Source organism: Hyaena hyaena, unplaced genomic scaffold, assembly GCF_003009895.1.
Source record: "Hyaena hyaena isolate Hyena2069 unplaced genomic scaffold, ASM300989v1 scaffold_1044, whole genome shotgun sequence".
In the NCBI taxonomy this organism is placed as follows: Eukaryota; Metazoa; Chordata; class Mammalia; order Carnivora; family Hyaenidae; genus Hyaena; species Hyaena hyaena.
The window spans coordinates 293,525-316,123 of record NW_024081681.1 but is presented as its reverse complement, the minus strand read 5'-3'; the positions used below and the strand labels follow the sequence as shown (position 1 = coordinate 316,123).

General features: G+C 36.6%; 1 protein-coding gene across 2 annotated transcripts in view; it reads right to left on the bottom strand.

Moving 5' to 3' along the window:
- The window catches only part of MET (MET proto-oncogene, receptor tyrosine kinase), a 110,804-nt gene that overhangs the window by 65,922 nt on the left and 22,283 nt on the right, over positions 1-22,599 (bottom strand). For both annotated transcript variants that reach the window (XM_039222057.1, XM_039222056.1), the window contains exon 2: positions 16,430-17,646. In XM_039222057.1, the coding sequence (XP_039077988.1) occupies positions 16,430-17,644 (1,215 nt within the window). In that variant the 5' untranslated portion in view covers positions 17,645-17,646. The remainder of the gene's footprint in view (positions 1-16,429; positions 17,647-22,599) is intronic.

Here is a 22,599-nt window from a genome sequence, read left to right as displayed (position 1 = left end):
GAGAGAGAGAGGGAGTCACAGACTGAAACAGGCTCCAGGCTCTGAGCTGGCAGTCAGCACAGAGCCCGACGCGGGGCCCGAACCCACGAACCGCGAGATCATGACCTAAGCGAAAGTCGGATGCCTAACCGACTAAGCCACCCAGGCGCCCCGAAGCTGCCACAGGTCTTGACAGAAAGTGGATTAGTGAAGACGGAAGAAGTACTTGGAGCAGAATGTATTTTATGTATATGTGTGTATGGATTTATATACACACATATACAAATGCACTTATATATAAATGAAATAAAAATGTATCTACCTTCCTTTCAACATATCCCAGGATTCAAAAGACTCTGAATTCTACAATGATAGGGGTTCTGCAATTCTATGTGTTAAAATGTTTCCTTCTTTATCATCATTTCCCAAGGTGAATCAGATCTAAAACAGACCAAGTCCATGTGGTTTGGCTCAGCAGCCTTCATACCTCACTTCAGCCAGGAGTGACAGAGTGATTCATAAAGAAAGCTGTTCCAAGTGAAGCAAATTTTAATGCTTAGTGTATAGAATTTTTCTCCTTTTCTATTTAGTTAATAGAAAACAAATTTTAATGTACTTACTCACTGAATTGCAAGAGATACTCAAAACAAAGAACACTAGTTACCCTGCACTAAGCAATAAAACAGAAGCAATTCTTTCTGTAAAGTGTAAGAGCTGTAGTCTATTTATGTGCCTAACAGTGTCACGCTCAATAGAAAACAGGTTGATGAATGTCTTACTGCATGTCCAGTTGAGGTGAAAGATGGATGAAAGAGTTCTTCAATTGTGCCCCAGTATTTTGTTTAAACCCATGACTATATTCTAACCTGACATGACTGTCATCACCTCTTATCTCTCCTTTCCATCTTATCATTGTGCAGTGAGACTCTTTACTCATCTTCCCTTGTTCCAGAACTGTGGGCAGTTCTCATTGGCCTCATTGGCAGAAACCTCAATCTGTGGGCAACCTTTCTCATTGGCCAAACTCTCTTCTAATCGTACTACATCTACATCAAAGCCAAGCTCATGCTCTGCACCAAACATGTATCTGGTACATATGAAGTGATGCCATTATGGCCAAGGTAAAGGTGGTATTGATAAAGACCTTTGCTCTTCTTTTCCTTAACCCACATATTATTTTCAACTTGAAATCACAGACTGGTGGTTAGTGAAAAATCTACGGATTCAAAAAGCAAACTTCATGGGAGGTCACCTCTACTAAGACCACTGCTCAAGCAATGTCCACCAGAAGGTTTTGACTAAAGTCCCTCATACAGACAGTATCACCCACTCAAAAGGGAAGCTCTGTTGAAAGGCTCAAAAAAGACTTATGGAACAGAGAAGTTACTCTACCTTTCTTCTTTGAATTGATCTAATTTTGTTTTTCCAATTTTGATTAAGTATAAATCTCTGGAATTTCTATTTACTCTACCTATCATCTTCATCTTTTCTTCTTTCATTGTTCTCCTTGTGTTTTGATCCATCTTCATTCCAAACTGGTAGATGATTGAAGGAATGTGTGTTTATGTGTGTAAGGAAGGGGCCTAAACTTCCCAGAATTTCTTCCATTCTAATTTAACTTTTGGAAACTCCTCAATTATATAAATTAGTTTTTAGAGATGTTGGGGAGAAAATGAAAAACTGTTTTATCTAAAAAGTATTTTTACTGATCAGTATTTTATCACATTACTTGAAATATGAGCTTTTGCCATAAATATTTGCTCATTTGATAAACAGATATTTTGTTCAAGCTGAGGATGTGGAGATAAAAGCCACAATTCATGTCTTCAGGGGCTAATGAGGAAACCAGTGAACATATTACCACAGAGTGTGGTAAGAGATATGGTAGAAATAAGCAAAGGGTGCTACTGGAGTACTCAGGAAGAGCAGCTTATCCAGAATGGAAGGTTAGGGGAAAGCTAGAAAAGATTTCCTGGGGAAGGAAATGCCTGAGTAGAATTATAAAAAAGAGGGAGAAAATGTTAACTTGTCAAAACGAGTGTTAAAGGGAATTTGAAGCAGATGAAGTAGTATGTGTTAAGGCAGGGATGTGAGACACACTAATGGATTCTGGGAACTACAACAATTATAGGCTGACACATGTCTGATAAAGGCACAGGTTGATTCACTTACTATCCAAAATATGCAAGGAACTCATACAGCTCAGTAGTAGAAAAAAAGAAAAAAAAATGGGCAAAGAAACTAAATAGACATTTTTCTAAAGAACACATACAAAGGCCAAGAGGAACATGAAAAGGTTCTTAACATCATTAATTAGGGAAATGCAAATCAAAACCATTAAGAGGTATCACCTTACACCTGTTAGAATGTCCATTATCCAAAAGACAAGAGGTAACAAATGCTGGTAAGGACATTAAGGGGACCCTCATACAGTGTTGGTGGGAATGTAAACCAGTACAGCCAGTAAACAGTATGGATTTTCCTCTCATGGTTTGGGAGTCTGAGCCCTGCATAGGGCTCTGCAGCCGACAGTATGGAGCCTGTTTAGGATTCTCTCTCTTCCTCTCTCTACACCCCTCCTATGCTGCTGTGCTCTCTCTCAAAATAAATAAACCTTAAAAACAAACAAACCATTATCTCTAAGAGATATCTGTACTTCCATGTTAACTGCAGCAAGATACACAACAGCCAACACATGGTAACAACCTAAGTACCTATCAGTGGATGAATGGATCAGGATATGTCTATTCAGACTTTAAAAAAAAAAAAAAAAAAAAAGAAATCATGTCATTTGCCACAATATGGATGAACCTGGAGGGCATTATGCTAACTGAAATAAGCAACAGAGAAAGGCAAATACTGCATGTTATCAATTTTATGTGAAATATAAGGAGAAAAAAGTGTTGTGCTCCTAGAAATAGAGAGTAGAAAACTGGCTGCCAGGGGCTGGGGCAGCAGTAGGGGTGATGGGTTGTGGAGAGGATAGTAGAAATAGGGGGACATTGGTAAAATGGTACAAACTTTCGGTTAAAAGAGTTAAAAAAGTTTGAAGATCTAATGTATAACATGGTGATCATAGCTGACAACACTATTATATAGTTGAAATTTGCAAAGACAGTTTTCAGGGTTTTTTTTTTAAAGGACGATAGGCTGAAGGTAGGGTAGGGTGGCAGTGCTCTGAGTGAGCCATCTTGTACCAGTTTACAGAGCCAATTGTGAACATGTCTTCCTAATTTCATCCTGTTCAGTGGCTTACTTGGCAGCTTGAAATTGGCTTGGTGGGAGTGTTTACACCACAGAAATTGGCAAGCACTACAGATTGGGGCTTTTACTCCCTACTTCCCTGAGAATTAGACATTTGCCAGCAGTCTAGTGGGTTTGAGGACCAGGAAAGAGTCAAGACTAATGTAGGAAACTTCTTGAATACACATTAAAGAGTGTGGATTTTACTTTGAAACCATTGGGGAGCCCTCCAATTATTTTAAGGGACACAGTAACACAAATGGGTTTGCTTTCAAGAAAGATTACTTATTCCAGCAGCAGTCTGGAGACAAATAGATTGGTTGGGGATGAGAATGGAGCCAGTAAGATCTAGTTTTATCTAACTAGCATAATTTCAACATACTAATAAAGCAAAATCTATCTGGAACGATAACATACAATTTTCTGTTTCTTCTTTGTGTATCTACAGAAGGAAAGAAGCAGTAAAGATTTTTAAACTTCACATTTACTATGAATGAGGCCAAATTTTATTCTGAAGAAGGAATAGAAGAAGCAGGCTGAATTAGATCACACTGATGGAGAAGGTTGAGATAGGGTGAGAGATTCTATGGAAATATTAAGTTCCTACATTAAATAAGTGTTGTTAGTTGCACCTAAACCAGCATCTGGAAAAGGTGCTTAGAAAGTCTTAAATAAGGCTGGTACACAGAATAAGAATGTCAACTTGGGTTAATGAATGAGAGAGGTTGTGTAAACTATTACTTAATCCTAGCTGAGGGTTTCCTGAGCCACTGGGGATCTGGGCTGAGGTTGACAGACAAAAATAAGGTTAGAAGGAAATAGAGCATTAAACAAACAATAGTTCAGTTTAACTTGTGATTTAGCCAGAGTTCAGAGTATAAAATAAAAGCCTCTTGCTAGTAGCAAGAAAGATAAAATGAAGCAATGTCAAGATCATTACTAAAATAATTATCCACCCATTCACTGGAACAGAGATTTTATTATATTTCTACAGTGAAAATAGAAAATTTGACTATTTCTTAGCCAGTTTGTGAGTATCTGGCATAGAGAGTATTTAAAAAAGCACTGGGAGTTCTAAAAACAGCTGGTTCTAAGGGCCCAGACAATGAAGGAAAAGCTTTAATATCTAAAGTTCACACAAATACTAAATTAATATTTACTTATGAAAATTTAGATGTTTACTTTTCAAATATTTAATAATCCCTTCTTTCTTATGAGTTCATCTGCATTCACTTGGATTGTTATCTTATCCCTAGGGTCATAAGATACTCAATATCATATCATTTACACCAGGACTACCCTAGATCTTGAAAAATTTTGATTTATTTTTTAAAAAAGAGCTTTCTTGTTAGATGTGATAAGGTCCTGGTGTTTATTTTTCTGTGATCTATAACTGTGTCACAAACAGTGAACTTCAAATTTTCAATAGTGCCACCATGCCACATACTCAGGATCACAAAAAGCATTGTTTGCCTAAAAATCTGAAATTAGTGTTTTTGTTTTCTTAAAAACATATCTACACGGAAAATACCATAGGGGCACCTGGGTGGCTCAGTCAGTTAAGCATCCAATTTTGGCTTAGATCATGATCCATGAGTTCAAGCCCTGTGTTGGACTCTGTGCTGACAGCTCAGAGCTTGGAGCCTGCTTTGGATTCTGTCTCCTTCTCTCTCTGTCCCACCCCTGCGTGCACTGTCTCTGTCTCACTCTCTCAAAAAAATAAATAATAAACACTAAAAAAATTAAAAAAAAGAAAATACCATCATGATTGTCACAATTTATCATAATATATATTTTTTAAAACAGGCACATTATTTTAGTCTTCTTTGTGCATGTAAAAAAACCTGACCTTTAAATGTTAATTACAGGTTATACCTGCTATTGTTAAGCTACCATTTATATATTACTTACCATTTTGCAACACTGACTAATATTCTCAATATTGGGCCAGTAACAGAACTGATCTTGTGTTTTGTTTGCCCAATTCTATTTGGAATCAATATGTTTGTTATGACTCTTCAGAAATCAGAGTGAGTTTAGTTGAAAGTAAGAAACACTGCCCATTTTTTTCCCTATCAGCTCTGGATAGACCCAGTGTAACTGGTATTTTCAAATTAGAAATATTTCTCAATTACTCTTACTAATACATTTACTGATTCTTGTTTACCATGATGTTGGAACCACAAATAAGTTTACATTAATGAATCCTCAGATATATTATAATGAATCATCAGATATATTCTATTTTAAATTCCTCTTCTTTATTCATTTAATTCAGTTCCTTAAGTACCGGATCACCTAATGTGACCTCATATTCACCTCTATTACTGTACTTCAGAACATTTCCAGAGTCTCAGACCCTTTCATATTAATGAACATATTTAGAAAAATAATCTCACCTATTATCTTTTTTAAGGTTTTATATATCCACCCACTCCCCCTCTTCCCCCAAACTGTACTCTTATAAACTATCTCTGACATTCAAGATTCTGGTTACTTTACTGGAAAGTAAATATAGTCCTTTGCCATAATTATAGCCTTCAGGAAGGGACAAGCCAATGACCTCTCTGACTTGCGGGCATAGGAACGAGCCCTGAGGATTATTAAATGGCTCCTACTCCCTCATCTTTTCCGATAGGTAACTCCACTTCTTTCTTAACCAAACAAAAGTTAACAAAGTGAGCAAGAAAAAGGTGAGTATGTCTTTGGATTCCTCACACGTATTTTTTGCACTTGCATTTCAAATCTTCATAGCTTCTGGGGATGGCAAAAACAGTGCTTTTTACGGCCCTCATAAAAATACATTTGTAGATATTATCAAGGGCTTTTATCCACTGTAGCAATTTAGATGGTCTCTGTTTACTGTGTAAATGTACAGATTTCTTTTGGAATACAAAATCAAATAAAATCAGCACTATTTTTTGCCAAATAAAATCAACACTATTGTCTGTTGTCTGCAAGGCATATATACCCAGCTACAAAGAAACATGACAAACTGCCTGCCCTCTAAGACCTTAAACTTATTTAGATATTTGCATGATTATGTATATATAAATAAATATGATTAAAATGAAAGAGAAAGGCAAAATGTCTGCAGTTAGGGATGCATTAGAACAACATAAAGGCAGCAGTAACTAGAGGACACGGCCCCGTACATTCAGTAGGTGCTCATGACATCCTCGTGAGTCCCGGGAGCACTTGTCCTTCGGCCCTCTAGGGCACATGATTCACATGAGAACAAAATGGTCTAAAATAAGGCAGTTGTCCAGAGGACGGTATATGGATACAGAAAGACAATATGATTTGGGCCCACTTCAGCATCACATTCCCTTAAATTCCATCAATTTTTATAATTTTGATAGTTTCAAAAGAGCTTATTTTGTGTGTTCTTGGATTTATGATTCACTTTGCCATAGGACTTACTGGTGATAGGACAATCCCTTTCATCCCCAGGAAATGCAGATTCTTCTGCTGCATAGGATCCCAAGTGCTGGCTACAGAAGAAAGGCGAGAGGGACGAGAAAGAAACAACTTGGACAGATACAAGAAACCTCTACTTTTCAGAGCTGATTAAAGTGACAGGCTACGAGAGGAGGGTATTCACCTCCTCTATGTGAATACTCTATGTGACACAGTGCTACCTGCATTGTGTCTTTAGCTTCTAGAAATCTACATATTATCTTCTTCAGATTAAGAATTACCTAATGAAAAGTAACTCAATTCACTTAGAAATCAAAGAAAAGACAAACTTTATATAATTAACAACTTTTTAAAAAACAACCTGTTAAAGTTATAATCTCTGGCATAGCTCTACCTCTTGTGATATATTTTTCTAACTATAAAATAACATGCACTCATATCCAGAACCCACTTAAAAAAGCTGGTTAAATGGAGCACCATGTAGTTAAGACCTCAAATTTATGAAAGAGATAGTAATTATAAGTTTATTAAATACTGGCTATGTAGTTGGCCTTGTGCTAAAGACATATGGCTTTTTCTAAAATTTTGGGCTTTATGTAAAAGTTAACTTTCATTTCCTTTCGTGGCCTTTTGTGACTATACTATTAAATTAACATATTCCTCCTCACATTCACAGATTTTTATTTCCTTCACAATATATTTCATAAACTATCATGATATATTTATTGGTATGACTGAGTTCTTACTGACATCTCCCCTAGTGTGTCTGCTTCATAAAGACAAGAACCATGGCTATGTCATTCACCACTGTAATACCTGAAAGGCCAGGCACTCCATATCTAGTGAATTTCTTGTTCAATCTTGGTTGTATGAATAAATTCCTTTCTCTGAAAGGGATTTCCCTTTTGCTGAAAACAATGATCACAAGGTTTTGGTCATTTTATGCACTAAATAAAATGATTAGGCTTCTAGAACTTGGCTTAAACTAGTAAGATGAAAGAACAAGCATGTAATGAGAGTAGCTTTAAATAAAATGGGAAATTTTGCACATTTTACTGTCAAGATAATTTTTACAGATATTTGTTTTTGCTATTGACTGCCACTGCATTAGTGCTTATATCGGCTTAATGCATTAGCACTAAATACTATTGATTCGCTCAGCTAACAGACCAATTTAATCTTTGCATTTTTCCCATTTGCTATGCACCACCTCACCTATAGTTCAGTTAGTAGGGGGGCTGCTACCTGCAAGTGTTAATCAGATTTTAAATTTAAAATGTCACTGAAAAATTTAATATGATACAAATTTACACTTTTCTGGTACATGGACACAAATTACAGCGAATCAGAATAATCCATATATTTTGACATGACAACTTAGCAAACTTAATTTTCATAAAATCAGCTCTAGAAAAGAGTGCTTTACAAATCAAAACTGACCTTAATTCACCCCTTTTACCTAGAACATGATTTGAAATGTCACCTACCATTTTAATGTCCTCTGATTGATGAGCATTTTGGTGATTTGCCCAAATAAGACAACTGAGGTCAGACTTTAGTCTGAACTCACAATTTTTTTTTTCAGTTATGCTATTCATAAGTCATTTTCCTTTACTTGTGAGCATAGAGTGGTGTAAATAGCCTTTATTCTATATCAGCACAAATTTGTAAGATATTTTTCTGTTCTCTTGTTGAAAAACCAGAGAATATTTTTGAAATATAGAAGGTAGACATACTTGATCTGCTCTAAATTAGCCTAGGTCTAGGGTGAAGTGTAGTAAACTTCTTCCCCAAGGCTTTTAAGAAAGTAAGTAACACTGCTCAGCAAGTAATTCATATGCAAATGAAACAGCCTGGAACATTTTAGTTAGAAAAAATATATAATTAGCAGACTGGAATGTATCCATGATACCAGAATCACTTACCACATTCACTATTATTAAAAAAACAAACACATACACACACACAACAAAAACAAACAAAACACCCCAAAACACCCTAAGGGAGTTTTAATGACTTCAAGAGTAGTTGAGCCCTTGGTTTCATTCCCCTGACACAGGAGCCCTTTACAGCCCTCTGGCTGCTGGAGATGTGACTTCCAGCACTTATCAGGGCACTGAGTCATTCTGGACTCCGTGTGCCCTCCGTATCTGTGTCAATTCATGAAAAAGCAATGGCAGAAATTCCTCATGGGTATTCTATCCAAATTATAACAGATCCTCAATTTTCTTTTTAGGGGAGATAACAGCGTAGGGCGGGATGATGATTGATAAGACAGAAGTATCATAAAGGTGTAACACCCAAACTTTGATATATTATTCTAAGTTAAAAAATCCATTATTACTCAAGGAGGTTTAATATTTTTATCAAAATGCAGGATTCCACATGTTTTCATTTGCCTCTAACCATGTAGTAGTGTGACAATGAAAATATCATGTATTAGAACTGACTTAACACTTTAGCTTTTAAAAAACCAATTTTAAGACTAATTTTTTATATGAACTCCTTATTGTTTGCTACATTAATTTTACCAAGTGAATCTCCATGTAGAACCCAACTACTTAAATAAAATGCAGATCATACCACCTGCTTCAAAAGGTATTAACAATGAACAGTTAATTCAAAATGCATTCATCATATAACGGATCAATATAATCCACAGGTAAGCCTACCTACATTTTTTGGTGACGGTGGCAGCACTAACTGTATTTCTTTGCTGTTATCTTATAAAAATGTCATGCCCTTGCTTTTTCATTCTTTCCTGGGGTGGACTTTTGAATAAACCACCAAGTGGTTTAAAGAAAGGTTAGCAGGAGGAAGAGAAAGAGTAGAGGATATTAATTGCTCACTGTAACACATTTTCAATACCCTTTGGATGTGCTCTGTGATTTCAGAGAGAATCACAAAATTCTGGAAAGAAAGTAATTTTAAATTCTTTTTAATAAAATAATGCAATTTGCTACTTTCCATGGGATGGCAGGATGTAGAATTCAAATAAGTAAGTTAGGGAGCAGTGATGCCCTGAGCCTGGTTGAGAATAAATGAGTTTATGAGAGGAGATTCATGGGAGGAGAGGAATCAAGTTAAAATTAACAAATTTCTACTCAGATTTTTAAAACAGTATATTGAATCCTTATACCTCAAGGATTTTCTTTCTTGCAAGATTTTGCTTTGGTAGCTTTTACATTTGGCATAAGGCCAAGGTATCTAGTGTTTAGAATGAAGAATCCTCAAAAACATTTTTCATATAGGATAACATTCTCTCATTTCATAGCATAGGAAGTAAAAAAAAAAAAAAAACCAAAACCCTGAAATCCAACTTCACATTTTTCATCCCTAATACAAAAATATTCTCTTGAGAGTGCTAGATTGTTTAAATAAGACATGCCAAACCAGTATAATTACATGGATGTTATTTGTAACACTGACTCCACATTCCCAGTTCAAATGGTGTGGTGTGTGGGAGATTACAGATATATGGCCTATAAAGAGTTATAAATCTTTGTTTATTTTATTAAATATTACGAGACATGCCCTGAGGATGACAGATCAATAATGGTCCTTGTGGTTTCCTGATGGAAGGCTGCAATTATTTTCTTCCATTACAACTTAAATGTAACCCAATTTTACTCATCTATCATTTTTATAATAGTAATAAAGAAACATCACTATATGTTTATTTTTCTGCCTATTCCTATTATTCCTCATTTGCATCTTGTTTTGATTTTGTTTTCATTCAAAACTGTTCTAATCACTTTGCTTTCCTCCTCTAATGGCTCTGAGTGGTGACCCTTTAACTTTGGCACTCTTCAAAACGGAGATGGAAAATTACTACTTTAGGTTTCCTTTATTTTGGGAAGTGGTTGGCTACTCTTTGAATTTGAGTATAAATGATATTTAAAAACAAGGAAACTTGATACAAACAACCTGTGAGGTTGACTTTTTCTAAAACAGCATTATCTGCAATACTTTTGCAGAGTATAATTTAAATTACATAAGCCTAGTATCTTACAGTGCCATGGATAGTTAGAATTGAAAGTTGGGAACAGAAGCACACGTTATAACTCCTAGCTTGACTAGAGTACAATTCTGTTTCAGTTATCTTTCTCTCTTCCCTGAACTACCACCACTCCCCACCTCTCTCTCCCTCCCCCCTCTTTTCTTCTCTCTTTTCTGAATCACCAAGTTTTATGAAGGACTTATATACAAATTAAGTATTATGGAGGTAGGTCACTCATAACAGGAAGGGAGATAAGTGAAAGATTTTCATGAGCAGTAGAACCAGAGTGTACTTCTTCCAGAAAATGCAATAATCTAAATTCGCCTTTCTTTACATAAAGAATTGCTTACAATATTCCTTACAATAACTGTTGCTATTTATTAGGTGTCAAGGACTAAATTAGGGTCTTTTGCAAACATTATTGTACTTGTTTTCATTTTTTAAAAAATGTTTTATTTATTTCTGAGAGAGAGAGAGACAGAGTGAGCAGGGGAGGGTCAGAGAGAAAGGGAGACACAGAATCTGAAATAGGCTCCAGGCTCTGAGCTAGCTGTCAGCACAGAGTCCGACGCGGGGCTCAAACCCANTTTTAAAAAATGTTTTATTTATTTCTGAGAGAGAGAGAGACAGAGTGAGCAGGGGAGGGTCAGAGAGAAAGGGAGACACAGAATCTGAAATAGGCTCCAGGCTCTGAGCTAGCTGTCAGCACAGAGTCCGACGCGGGGCTCAAACCCACGAACCGTGAGATCATGACCTGAGCCGAAGTTGGACGCTTAACCGACTGAGCCACCCAGGTGCCCCATTGCACTTGTTTTTCCAATGGTCCTGCATGGAGGAAAATGGGTTCAGAGAATTTAAATAATGCTCTTGTGACCAGGCAGGTATAAAATGATGGGGTACAGATTTGAACCCAGATCTTTGACTTCAGTCTTGTTCCTTTAGACCATGCTGTTGTCTCCCAAAGAGCTAATAAATTTGTGGCCATCCTTTTTCCTTTTTTTTTTTTTTTTTTAATCTTTCATAGAAAGAGAGAGAGGGAGAGAGGGAGAGAGAGAGAGGGAGAGGGAGAGGGAGAGGGAGAGAGGGAGGGAGAGAGGGAGGGAGAGGGAGAGGGAGAGGGAGAGGGAGAGAGAGAGAGTAGCTTAAGCAGGCTCCATGCTCAGTTCAGAGCCCAACACAGGGCTCAATCCATGAGACCCTGAGATCATGACCTGAGCCAAAATCAAGAGTGGGACACTCAACCAACTGAACCACCTAGGTGCCTTGAATTTATGGTCATATTATTGTTCCAGGTACTTTATATATATTATCCCCAATTTTTACAAAACCTTGTGAAGAAGGTTTGTTCTCTACATATTACAAACAAGGAGACGGAGTCTAAGGAGTTAAGTCAAGTGACAGAAGTCACATAGTTGATGTGCAATAAACTGGGGCTTCCATCCAGTTGTGCCTGGCACCAAACTGCTTGCTTTTCCCCTTCAACAGATCAACCACTGGTCATTAAGATGTTGGTGAAAATATTTTTTACTACATGCCTACTCATTCATTCAAATGCTTACATATAGAGCAAAACTTTAAAATGGGATTGGAAGAAAAAGTGTAATGTGGTAATCGTATTTTCTGGTTAGGCAAGAGATATTGCAAAAACTCTTTTTCTAATTCCACTGTGATTAAAAATCTTTCCAAAATGTATTAATCCACCTCTCTTAGTAAGTATAATTTAGGTAATAGGGTCTAGAGATTTGGGGATTAAGAAAATTCTTTTATTCAATATGGATCCCGTTTTTAAGGAACTGGGCCAATGTGTATTGATTCTATTTTTTTCCCAGAATAATTTTTGTGTTAGTAAATCCCTTAGATGATACTGTTGAAGAGTCCCATTAATATGCTTAAATAAACAGAATTTTTAAAATTTTTAATTTTTTTTTTTCAGGAATAGAATTTAGTGATTCATCACTTACTTACATATAATACCCAACCCGGTTGAGTGCTCATACCAACAAGTGCCCTCCTTACTGCCCATCACCCATTTAGCCCCTCCCCCCCATCCAAAACCCTGCCAGCAACTCTCCATTTGTTCTCTGTATTTAAGAGTCTCTTATGGGTTGTCTCCCTCTCTGTTTTTATCTTATGTTTTCTTTCCTTCCCCTATGTTCACCTGTTTTGTCTCTTAAATTACACATATAAGTGAAATCATCTGATATTCATCTTTCTCTGACTTATTTCGCTTAGCATAATACACTTGGGTTCCATTCATGTTGTTGCAAATGGCAAGATTTCATTCTTTTTGATCGCCTAGTAATATTCCATTGCATGTATATACCACATCTAAAATGAACTGAATTTTTAATATTGTTTATCCTCAAATTTGATTTACAAAGTCTCCATATTATGGGACGTTTTCTCACTTATTTTGAATAATAATGTACTGTTTAGGGAATATGCATTAGACTAAAACAACTTTAGTCAAATACCAGTCTGGGATGTTTATAGAGGTCAAATGATGAATGAGTGAAAAGATGGTAAGATATTTAAGACTAAAGATTTAGTAATTATTTGTGGGTGTTTAATCTCATAATTCTAAGTGCCGGAAATCACCGTAAACATATCCTTTAAGAATCATTTTCAATAGCAACATAGAAAATGGTTACATTGTGAAGATCAAGAATTTATTTTTATAGAACTGATACAATCAACTCTAATATTACATGAATGGGTACATATGGCTGAGGATAAGTTTCCAGAGACAACATCTATGTAGAATCAAAGAGTTCTGAAGCACAGACAACTTAGATGGGAAGATGATGTGTTCTAGAAACTATCAAATGACTCAAAAGAGGGCTTTATAGAGGTCACCAATATGAGAAGTATAGACCTGTTTCATAAAATGTGAGTGGGAAAAGCAACCTAATATGTGACCTGAAATCTACAAGTCAGGTTTATATACTGGCTGGAACCCTACAACTTAAAGATCCTTTTTCTGTCTGATCCTGTGATAGAAACCCTTTTTGTACATGGTAGAAGCTCAAAGACAGCCAGAAAACACCTGCCATGGCTTTGCTCACACACTGAGGAATTGGGCAGAAGCCTTAGCACAAAGTTACCACTGCAGCTTTCCTTGTCTACAGAGCACACAACAGTCCCTCCATAAAGATCTGATGGATTAGAGATGTTAATAACAAAACTATAATATATGTGTTTATTCACCAACCTTTATGCTAAAACAAAAGCTCAGTTCCAAGAAATTATTAGAAGGGTCACCTGATATCTTGCCAAGTAAAGTTGCCAAGACAAAATGGAGTCATCTTATTGCTTAGTCTTTCCAAATAGGTTTGATTTTATAAATCATTTGTGTGAGTAAAGGCTCCTAGATGCCTTCATTTTAAGATAAAGCTAGGAAATGACTGTATGCTGATTACTGGAAGAACCTGAGCTCTTTCTGTGGGTTGGTATATGAAAACTGACCATGTAGGTAATCTCATTCTCAGAAGAATTTTGATATTTAGTAACCAGAAAAGATAAACAGGCAAATAAGTAGAAGAGGTTGGAATGTATTTGTCTTTATGGAATTTAGCCAGTGCAAAACTTGGCTTCCCTCATAAGAAGACTATGCTGGCAAGCTCCATCTTGTTTTCCACAAGAATTTTGCAATGGGAATGATAATGATTTCAGGTGCAGTTGGTGCATTTTGTGCATTTTTTCCCTGCATGCTAAAACTGACCTGAGTTTCACTGGATAATATTGCCTTTTTATTTCCCTTGTAAAACACTAAGAGAGTGAAAGGGATTAAAAAAAAAAAGTTTAAGTGTATTTTGAGAATTTCTAGAATTGAGAAGTTTTTTACATGGTGGGGGGCTAAAACGTACAAAATAAAATAATGAAATGAGATATCAATATACCTTTATAAGGTAAAGTCTCTTTTTAATTTTCAATAGAACAAGATTTAAATAGCAAAGTCATGTGCTTTAGAGGCCCTGGAGGAACTTCTAATAGAATCTTTAAAAACTCGTGTTTCTGTTGTAATTTATTGGATACAAAGAAAGTGTTTTCTCTGGAATAGTATTAATATTACATTTTCCCCCTAATTTCAAGTTTCTGAAAGTTCTTTTGTTTCCTTCATTCTTTTGTATTTTCTAGTGAAAGAAAGGGGCAGCCTCATGAGGCATCTTTATTGCTTCTTATAGAATTTGTAACATATACGATATGGATGCAGGGAGAAATAAGTACTATTTGGGATTTATGCATGCATATTATTTTTTATTCCTAGACTTTGGAGGGGTGAGGAGGGAAGTTATGTCTTTAGTTCACCAAAACATGAATTCATTTTCTCAGCATTTTCTAGCTTTATTAAGCAGTTATTTGGAGTTTCCATTTGGGGAAGTATCCCAGACGTTTCAGCAAAAGTGAACCAAATGTTTCTGAATTCATATGTCTTTGGTACGCTTCAGCAAATTATATACTCTCTTTCCTCAAGGATATGTTTAATGTTTTTCCTGCTTACAATTTCAACCTTATTTCTGAAACTGAAAGCTACTAGAGTAGAGAGATGTGGATTTCCAAAGTCAAACCATCTTCAGAAAAGCAATACTATTTGTTCATCCAATTATGATCACTAGGGGTCATTATGTTAGGAGTAGCCAGGTTCACATGTTCAATCTGGGTCCAAACCAAAAAGCCTAAAGCCACAATGAACTCTTGTTTCCGTGTTCTTCTTCTAGCACCGAGTGATCTGATTGCTAATAGGATAACCCCCCTGGGGATAGCTGATATATACATCTGAATCAACATCTAAATCAAAGCAAGAGACTGTTCCTAGCACTTCCTGTGAAAGTATCATTTCATGTAGGCTTAAACAAGCATTGATAACAACCTGGTAAAAGTACCTAACTAGAAGGTGGTAGAACATGTCCATTCAAGTAGAAAGTCCATGCAAGTTCCAAAGGAAGGATTTAGGAGCAAAAATTTCCTCTAGTTTTCTAAGTTATTCAGAGAAGTGTATTAGCAGATTTAAAAATTTTATTTACCAACATTCTAGAAGAGATCTTTTGTTTGTTTGGTTTTGGTTAATTTTCAGGTAACGCTCAGAATGTAAAGCATTTATTTGTATATCAGTGAGTGAATGGGGCCTTATAAGGAAAATGCCTTCAAAACTCCAAAAATTAACTTGAGCTTCTTATTCTAAATGTTGTAAAGACTGCATTGAATCTCCATAATTGTGTTTTACAGGAACTGCTGTTGTGTTACTTTACTTTATGTGTTTACTTTATGTAAATCTGACCAGAACTATTAAAACTTCTATGAGAAATAAGTTTAATAATCTGAAGTGTTGGGGCACCTGAGTGCCTCAGTCGGTTAAGCATCTGACTTCGGCTCAGGTCATTACCTTGTAGTGCGTGAGTTCAAGCCCCATGTTGGGCTCTGTGTTGACAGCTCAGAGGCTGAAGCCTGCTTTGGATTCTCTCTCTCTCTCTCTCTCTCTCTCTCTGTCCCTCCCCTTTGTGTTCTCTCTCTCATAAATAAATAAATAAACATTAAAAAAAAATCTGAAGTGTTGACAAACACGTAAGCCCAAACTGTAATACATATTTTCTTTTAGAACCACATTAATTTCTCTCATGCTATGATTTTATAATTAAAAGAAGAGTCAATATTTAAATTTTCTTGGAAAGAATGTATAAATATTTTGGATAAAGGTCATTTATCAAGCACCAAAAAGCCTTTGATATTCTTTTCTACTTATTCTACTTATACATTATAATTTATAAGTGGGAAATAAATGTGACTTACCCTATTAAAGCAGTGTTCGTGGTTGGGTCCATAAAAATGTTGAAGACATCTCACGTTGTTTTTGTTTACAATCTTGTTGAAGAATTCATTGACATACTTTATAGGGAATGCACAGACGGCAGAGCGATTCATTGGTTCAGCAGAATCTGGCTTGCTTTGTGCAAACACTCCATAGAGAATGTCATCATTCAGGTTGGCACCTATTTGTTTAGCAAGGTGGGCCCCAGGCTTACTGACATATGCAGCCTGGAGAATATTAAACACTTCCTCCCTTGTGGATCTCTTTCTTCTCTTTTCCGTGAGGATACATTCCAGAGGCATTTCCATGTAGGAATGCAGTCCAGAGTCTACAGAACAGAATCTGATTATTCGTGTGTGAAAAGTCTGAGCATCTAGAGTTTCTCGCTGGACTGTCAAAAAATAAATAAAATGGTTGCTTTCAAAGGCGTGGACATACTTAATAGGGTAGGAATCTCTGAACTCAGGTAGAACATCAATATAAGACTGGTCTGTTAAAAACTTAAAGCTATCTTGCGTTTCCTTTAGCCTTCTCACCGATATCGAATGCAATGAATGATCTGGAAGGTAAGAGGAATTGATGGTATTGCCCACAAAGAAGTTGATAAACCGATTCTTTTCAGATATCAGGACTTTGGTTCCCAGGGGACTCACCACACAGTCAGGACAGTGACTGGACTCTTCGTCTGCCTGTGGGGAGTACATGCAATGAACTTCTGACTGTATGTCAGCAGTATTGCTGGGTGGAAGGACATGTCGCTGGCAGGTCCCTCTGTGGACACTGCCACAGCTAATGAGTTGGTCATCATAGTACGTGTCAATAAGTAGAGCCATGTTGATGTTATCTTTCCAAACACCACCTGATAAATTGGCTTTGTGGCTGCAGTCCTGACATGGGAAACAATTAGGGTGTTCCAGCACAGGCCCAGTCTTGTACTCAGCAACTTTCTGAAGGTCCTTGTCATTTAAAACATAAATATAGTTAACTGCACCAAGGTAGATATAATGCTTGTGTAAAACAACATTCTGGATGGGCGTTTCTGCAGTGAAATTGGGAAGCTGATACTTCATGTTCACATTCATCTCAGACTTTACTAGTGCCTCTCTGCACTCCCCAGAGCTCTTCTGCACCAAGGTCAACAGAAGCACAAGGATGCCAGGTGCAAGCACAGCAGGGGCCTTCATGGTGAGAAGCATATCTGCCAAAACATGTTCAAGGCGAGAACAGTTTAGTTGTCATTAGAAACAAAGAAACAGAAAGAACTACACCAGTTAAACCATTAGAAACAAAGCTTCCTAACTGGAATTTTTACATCAAGTGAAAAAGAAAAACTCTAGCTGGTTTCACATAAAGATGCATTGTGCAGATGGACATGACTCTACATAGTTTAATTTTAGAACTCAAGCCAGAACGAGTAATTTTAGAGAACCATTATGAGATGCAAACAATGTTCAGTATTAAAGACAATACAGCAACTAAGTTAGACTCATTTAGCAATGAAATCAGAAATAGCAAATTTCTTTCTTAACCCCTTGCTGGTTGTTTAATGTGGTTTAATATTTGTGGTTAATGACTAGGTTGATATTTAAGCTTTCTCAGTCAAGTAAAGGAACTGTGGTTCAGATTCATTTATTCTAGAAATCACAGCAGGCATTGTTTTCTTGGGAGCATGTAGAATTAGTAGGCTAAATTTAGCTTCCTTTTGGAAGAAAACAATCATAAATTCTAGAAGCAATATGATCACATGCTGTTTATAGGATTTTGTGTGGAGAGGAAAGGTATGGTTATAATTTGGCTATAGCTGACCTATTGTTTTGGATAGACAAATGCTTAAGATCACTAGAAACATAAAAACAACAAGCTGAAAATGTATAAAATAAAATGTTCATGTCTAAAGTCCTAAAATTTTTCAGAGAAAAACAACATATTGTTTTTTAACAAGTCAAAAGCTATTTAGTAAAAAGAACATTATTTTAACATTCCATTGTATGCACATGGACAGTTATTTCTAACTAGTTTTCAACGAGTATATTTGTTTTTCAGTTTTGAAAAATTTAAGGTACACAGGTTACAAACATTGTTAGTTCTACCTATAAAAGTTGAAGGCAAGAGGCGTCTGGGTGGCTCAGTTGGTTAAGTGCCTGACTTTGGCTCAGGTCATGATCTCACAGTTCGTGGGTTCGAGACTCACATCAGGCTCTGCGCTGAAATCTTGCTCAGACCTGGAGCCTGCTTTGGATTCTGTGTCTCCTTCTCTCTCTGCCCCTCCCCTGCTCACGCTCTGTCTCACTGTCTCTCAAAAATAAATAAATCTAAAAATAAATAAATAAAAGTTGAAAGCAAGGTGGTAGGTTAGAAAGGAGAGGACTTAGAAGGAATAGAAACCAAATAGCTATTACTCTTTCCCCTCCTGTTTTACTGCATAATTCTGACAGGACAAAAGGAACCTTTAAAGACTTACTAGGCATTATAACTATGCCAAAGACTAACCTTAGCTCTACAAAATCTAACAACTAGTATGTGCATGGTTCTGTGCTTGCACTATGGAAATGGGATGTGGCACTTATTCTTCAGTAAACCTACAGTGTGGTCGAGAGACAACACACATACACAAATAACAAGAATACACAGCATTATAATATCCTTCCTAGTACTAACCAAAGCTAAAAGCATTAAGAGAGGGAGGCATAACTTGTACTTTGAATTATCATGATTATGAGCAGTTTGTGCAAAGATACAGAGGCAGGAGAGAGCATATGGCATGGCCAGAACTGCAAGTTGTTGAGCTCAGAGAAGTGGGGAAACCAAGGAAAGCAAATGGGGGAGATAAAAATTGTTGGTGCAATATTCCAAAAGAGCAAAAAGAGGCATTTCCAAGAGCCTAGAACATTAAGAGACATCACTTTTTCTGAGACAGCAGGTGAGGATTAGTCAGATGAAGTAAGATTAAGTACAGAGACACTGAAGGAGTTCAGGGAATATGATCTCAACATTCTAAAAATAAATTAGGGTAAATGACCATCACTAAAAGTAATGGTTTCAGAAAAGGGACTAGGTTCTTCACAGTAGAGAAACAGGTTTAGAATAGCTACAGTAAGGCATGCAAAAACAGGTCAACAGGAAATGAAAAGAAGGATTGCATAATAGGTCCAAGGGCTCCTAAGATAAAACACAACGTGTTGTGGCTTTCTTTTCAAGTAGAAAGAATTCTAGCTGGACCAGAGGACAAAGCAAAGTGACATTAAGGTGAAGAACTGAAAGAGGTATAAGTCATATAATAATAATAACATGTACTGAACACTTACCATGTGCCAGGCATTCTGCTAAACCCTCTGATTTACGCTTTATAAGCGCCCTTTGTTTTTTTTTAAAGTTTCTTTATTTATTTTGAGTGAGTGAGTGAGAGAGAGAGAGAGAGAGAACAAGCGGAGAAGGGTCAGGGCTGGGGGAGTGAGGGGAGAGAGAATCCCAAGCTGGCTCCATACTGTCAGCTCTGAGCCTGATGAGGGGCTCACACTCATGACCCGGGAGATCATGACCTGAGTTGAGATAGAGTCAGAGGCTTAACTGACTGAGCCACCCAGACGTCCCTAAAACACCCTTTGAAGTAGAAAGTATTATTATTCTCTTCTTCCAGATGAGCAAACTAGCCAAAAGTCACACAGAACCAAATTCAACCCCGTGTCTGCCTGACAGGAATCTATCCAGGCTCTTAAATGCTTCCCTAGTACTGAAACAGCTTCCTGAGCTAAGGGGAGAGTGCACTGGGGCAGAAGTTAGTTAGACAATCAGAGTCCTGAGTCTTGTCCTTTCCCTCCCTAGCTACAGGACTCTTGTTAGTTCATCCACCTCTGTCTGAATCCTGGGGTCCAATATCCTCACATAATTGGTTTAAGTATGAAAAAGAGATCTCATCTTTGAAAGCTTTGACCATTATATAGTGTATGTAAATATAAATGCAGGGTATTGCACTTGGTATTTACATATGTAATTTTCATTGTTCTGAAATGTACTAGTACACATTTTTGGCAATAGTGGGGGAAATGACAAGGAGTAGAGGAAAAGAAGGGTTTAAGACAAGTTTCCCTCTGAGAAGACACAATTAAATTAAATTCCAAACAAACTGCATATGTGTCTAAAACTTCTAGAATATATTATGCGGAAAAATTAAACAAACTTCTTGATATAGTATTAGTGTATCTCCTAAAATTGGGAACATTAGTCTGCTACATAATTTATCACTGAATTTTCTTTAGGAAAAACAATAAAGAAAGAAAATAAACGAACCATTACTGCCAAAAGAAAAAAAGCATTACGACCAATTTGCATCTTAGTTGACATCCATTAATACAATGTGGAGGGTGAATGACTTTTTCATTTAGGCTTTTAGAAGGAGGCTTCAAAATTATCCTTTTTTTTTTTTTTAATTTGAGGTATTATATTATTTTAAAAATAAGGTCCATATCTTAAAGTTGGTATATAAGTCACTCTCAGTACAAAGCCTCAGTTAACTAAAATCCAAAAAAATGTACAAATATACTAATGGGCTTTTTTGTTATCTCACTTGATGAGAAGGCAAATCATAAAAGCAGTAGGGTAGGAGGAATATTTTTTTCTATTTAACAAAAAAAACAAAACAAAACACACAACATTGCATAATATCCCTGGAGTTAGTTAATCCTGTCTCCTTCATCTTCTTTACATTCTTTTGATAGCAAACAGTGAAGCCATTTTTCAGATTGAGAAATCAAAGAATGGTTATTTTTTAAAATTAAAGCAAAAGCCAGGACTAGAGCCCACTGTCAACAATAGGACTTTTAATTAAAACACAGGTTTCTGTTTAATCCTCAGATAATGAGAAAACTTAAACATTCCATTTCCTAGATCATTTCAATTAATTAAGTCTCCTCCCCATTAACAAAGGTGTGTGTTGGTGAGACTAGATCTTCTCCAGGAAATGTCTGTCTTTCATAAGGAATGGAGGAGGGACAGCTTTTGGAAGTATTTCTTACTAAGCTATGTAGCCTGATGACACTGCTGGTTAAATAAGTGGCAGCTGAATAGTCAAGTGCACAGGCTCTAGAGACAGACTGCAAAGTTTAAAACCATTTGCTGTCTGTCTGTGTGCTATTTGGGCAAATAACTTCTCTGAGACTCTATTTTCTCATCTGAGATATGGGAGTGATTATAATTGTCAGTGAAATCTCAGACTAGTAGGGGAGACAGACAAACAGACCACAGTTTAAACTCAAGGTGGAAAGGTTTTGGCGGGGGGGGCGGGGGGGGTCCCTGAAGGGGAGCTTAACCAGGCTCGGGGAGTCAGGCAGGCATCAATCAGTCATGGTCTTTTCCTCATAAGACATTCACAATCCTGAGGGGGAGAGTCTAAGTTTTGCTTGTGGCAGTGCAGCCAAATAGTTGTATGACTCAAAGCCAGTCACACAATTTCTTTGGCCTCAGCTGCTTTCTTATTTGCAAAACGATAGTGTTGAACTCATTATGTGCTGGAGCCCTCTGGCTCATGACAGCCTATTGTGTGCCTCTCTTCCCAACTGTGAGTTCAGTGACCTACCTTGAAATATGCCTTGCGTGGAGTATTTACACCACAGAAATTGGCAAACATTACAAATCAGAGCTTTTTTCCTTCCTTGAAGAGATGATTATTAAATATAAGCACACTCCCGAGCTGAACTAATGACCTCCAAAGTTATTTTTTAACTGTAATAATTTTCAACTCTGAGACTTTTTTTACAATTATATTTTACTTCAATGCCACTGCGTTGGCATATATTGCTTTTTCCTTTCTATCTATATAATCGGCCAGATCGGGATGTGTGAGCAATTTTAATATTTATATTGGTAGTGACTCCAGAAATACTTTCACTTTTCATATATTTTTGTCTTGATACATTTATTCCTGTGATGTGCCTGGATCAGGCTTTCAATATAGAATGCTTTTACTGTTTCTGTTTTTTCTTTCTTTCTGAAATACTGCTGGCCATTTAACCAACTTTGAGCTCTTTACTAAAAGGTACATGTAAAGATGATTCAAACAGATTGACTAATTCATTCTCTTAAAATGTTGTACACATAGCAGGTGAAAATGAATCATCCGTAAAACATTTCTTTATTTCTTTTCAGTTGATAGTTA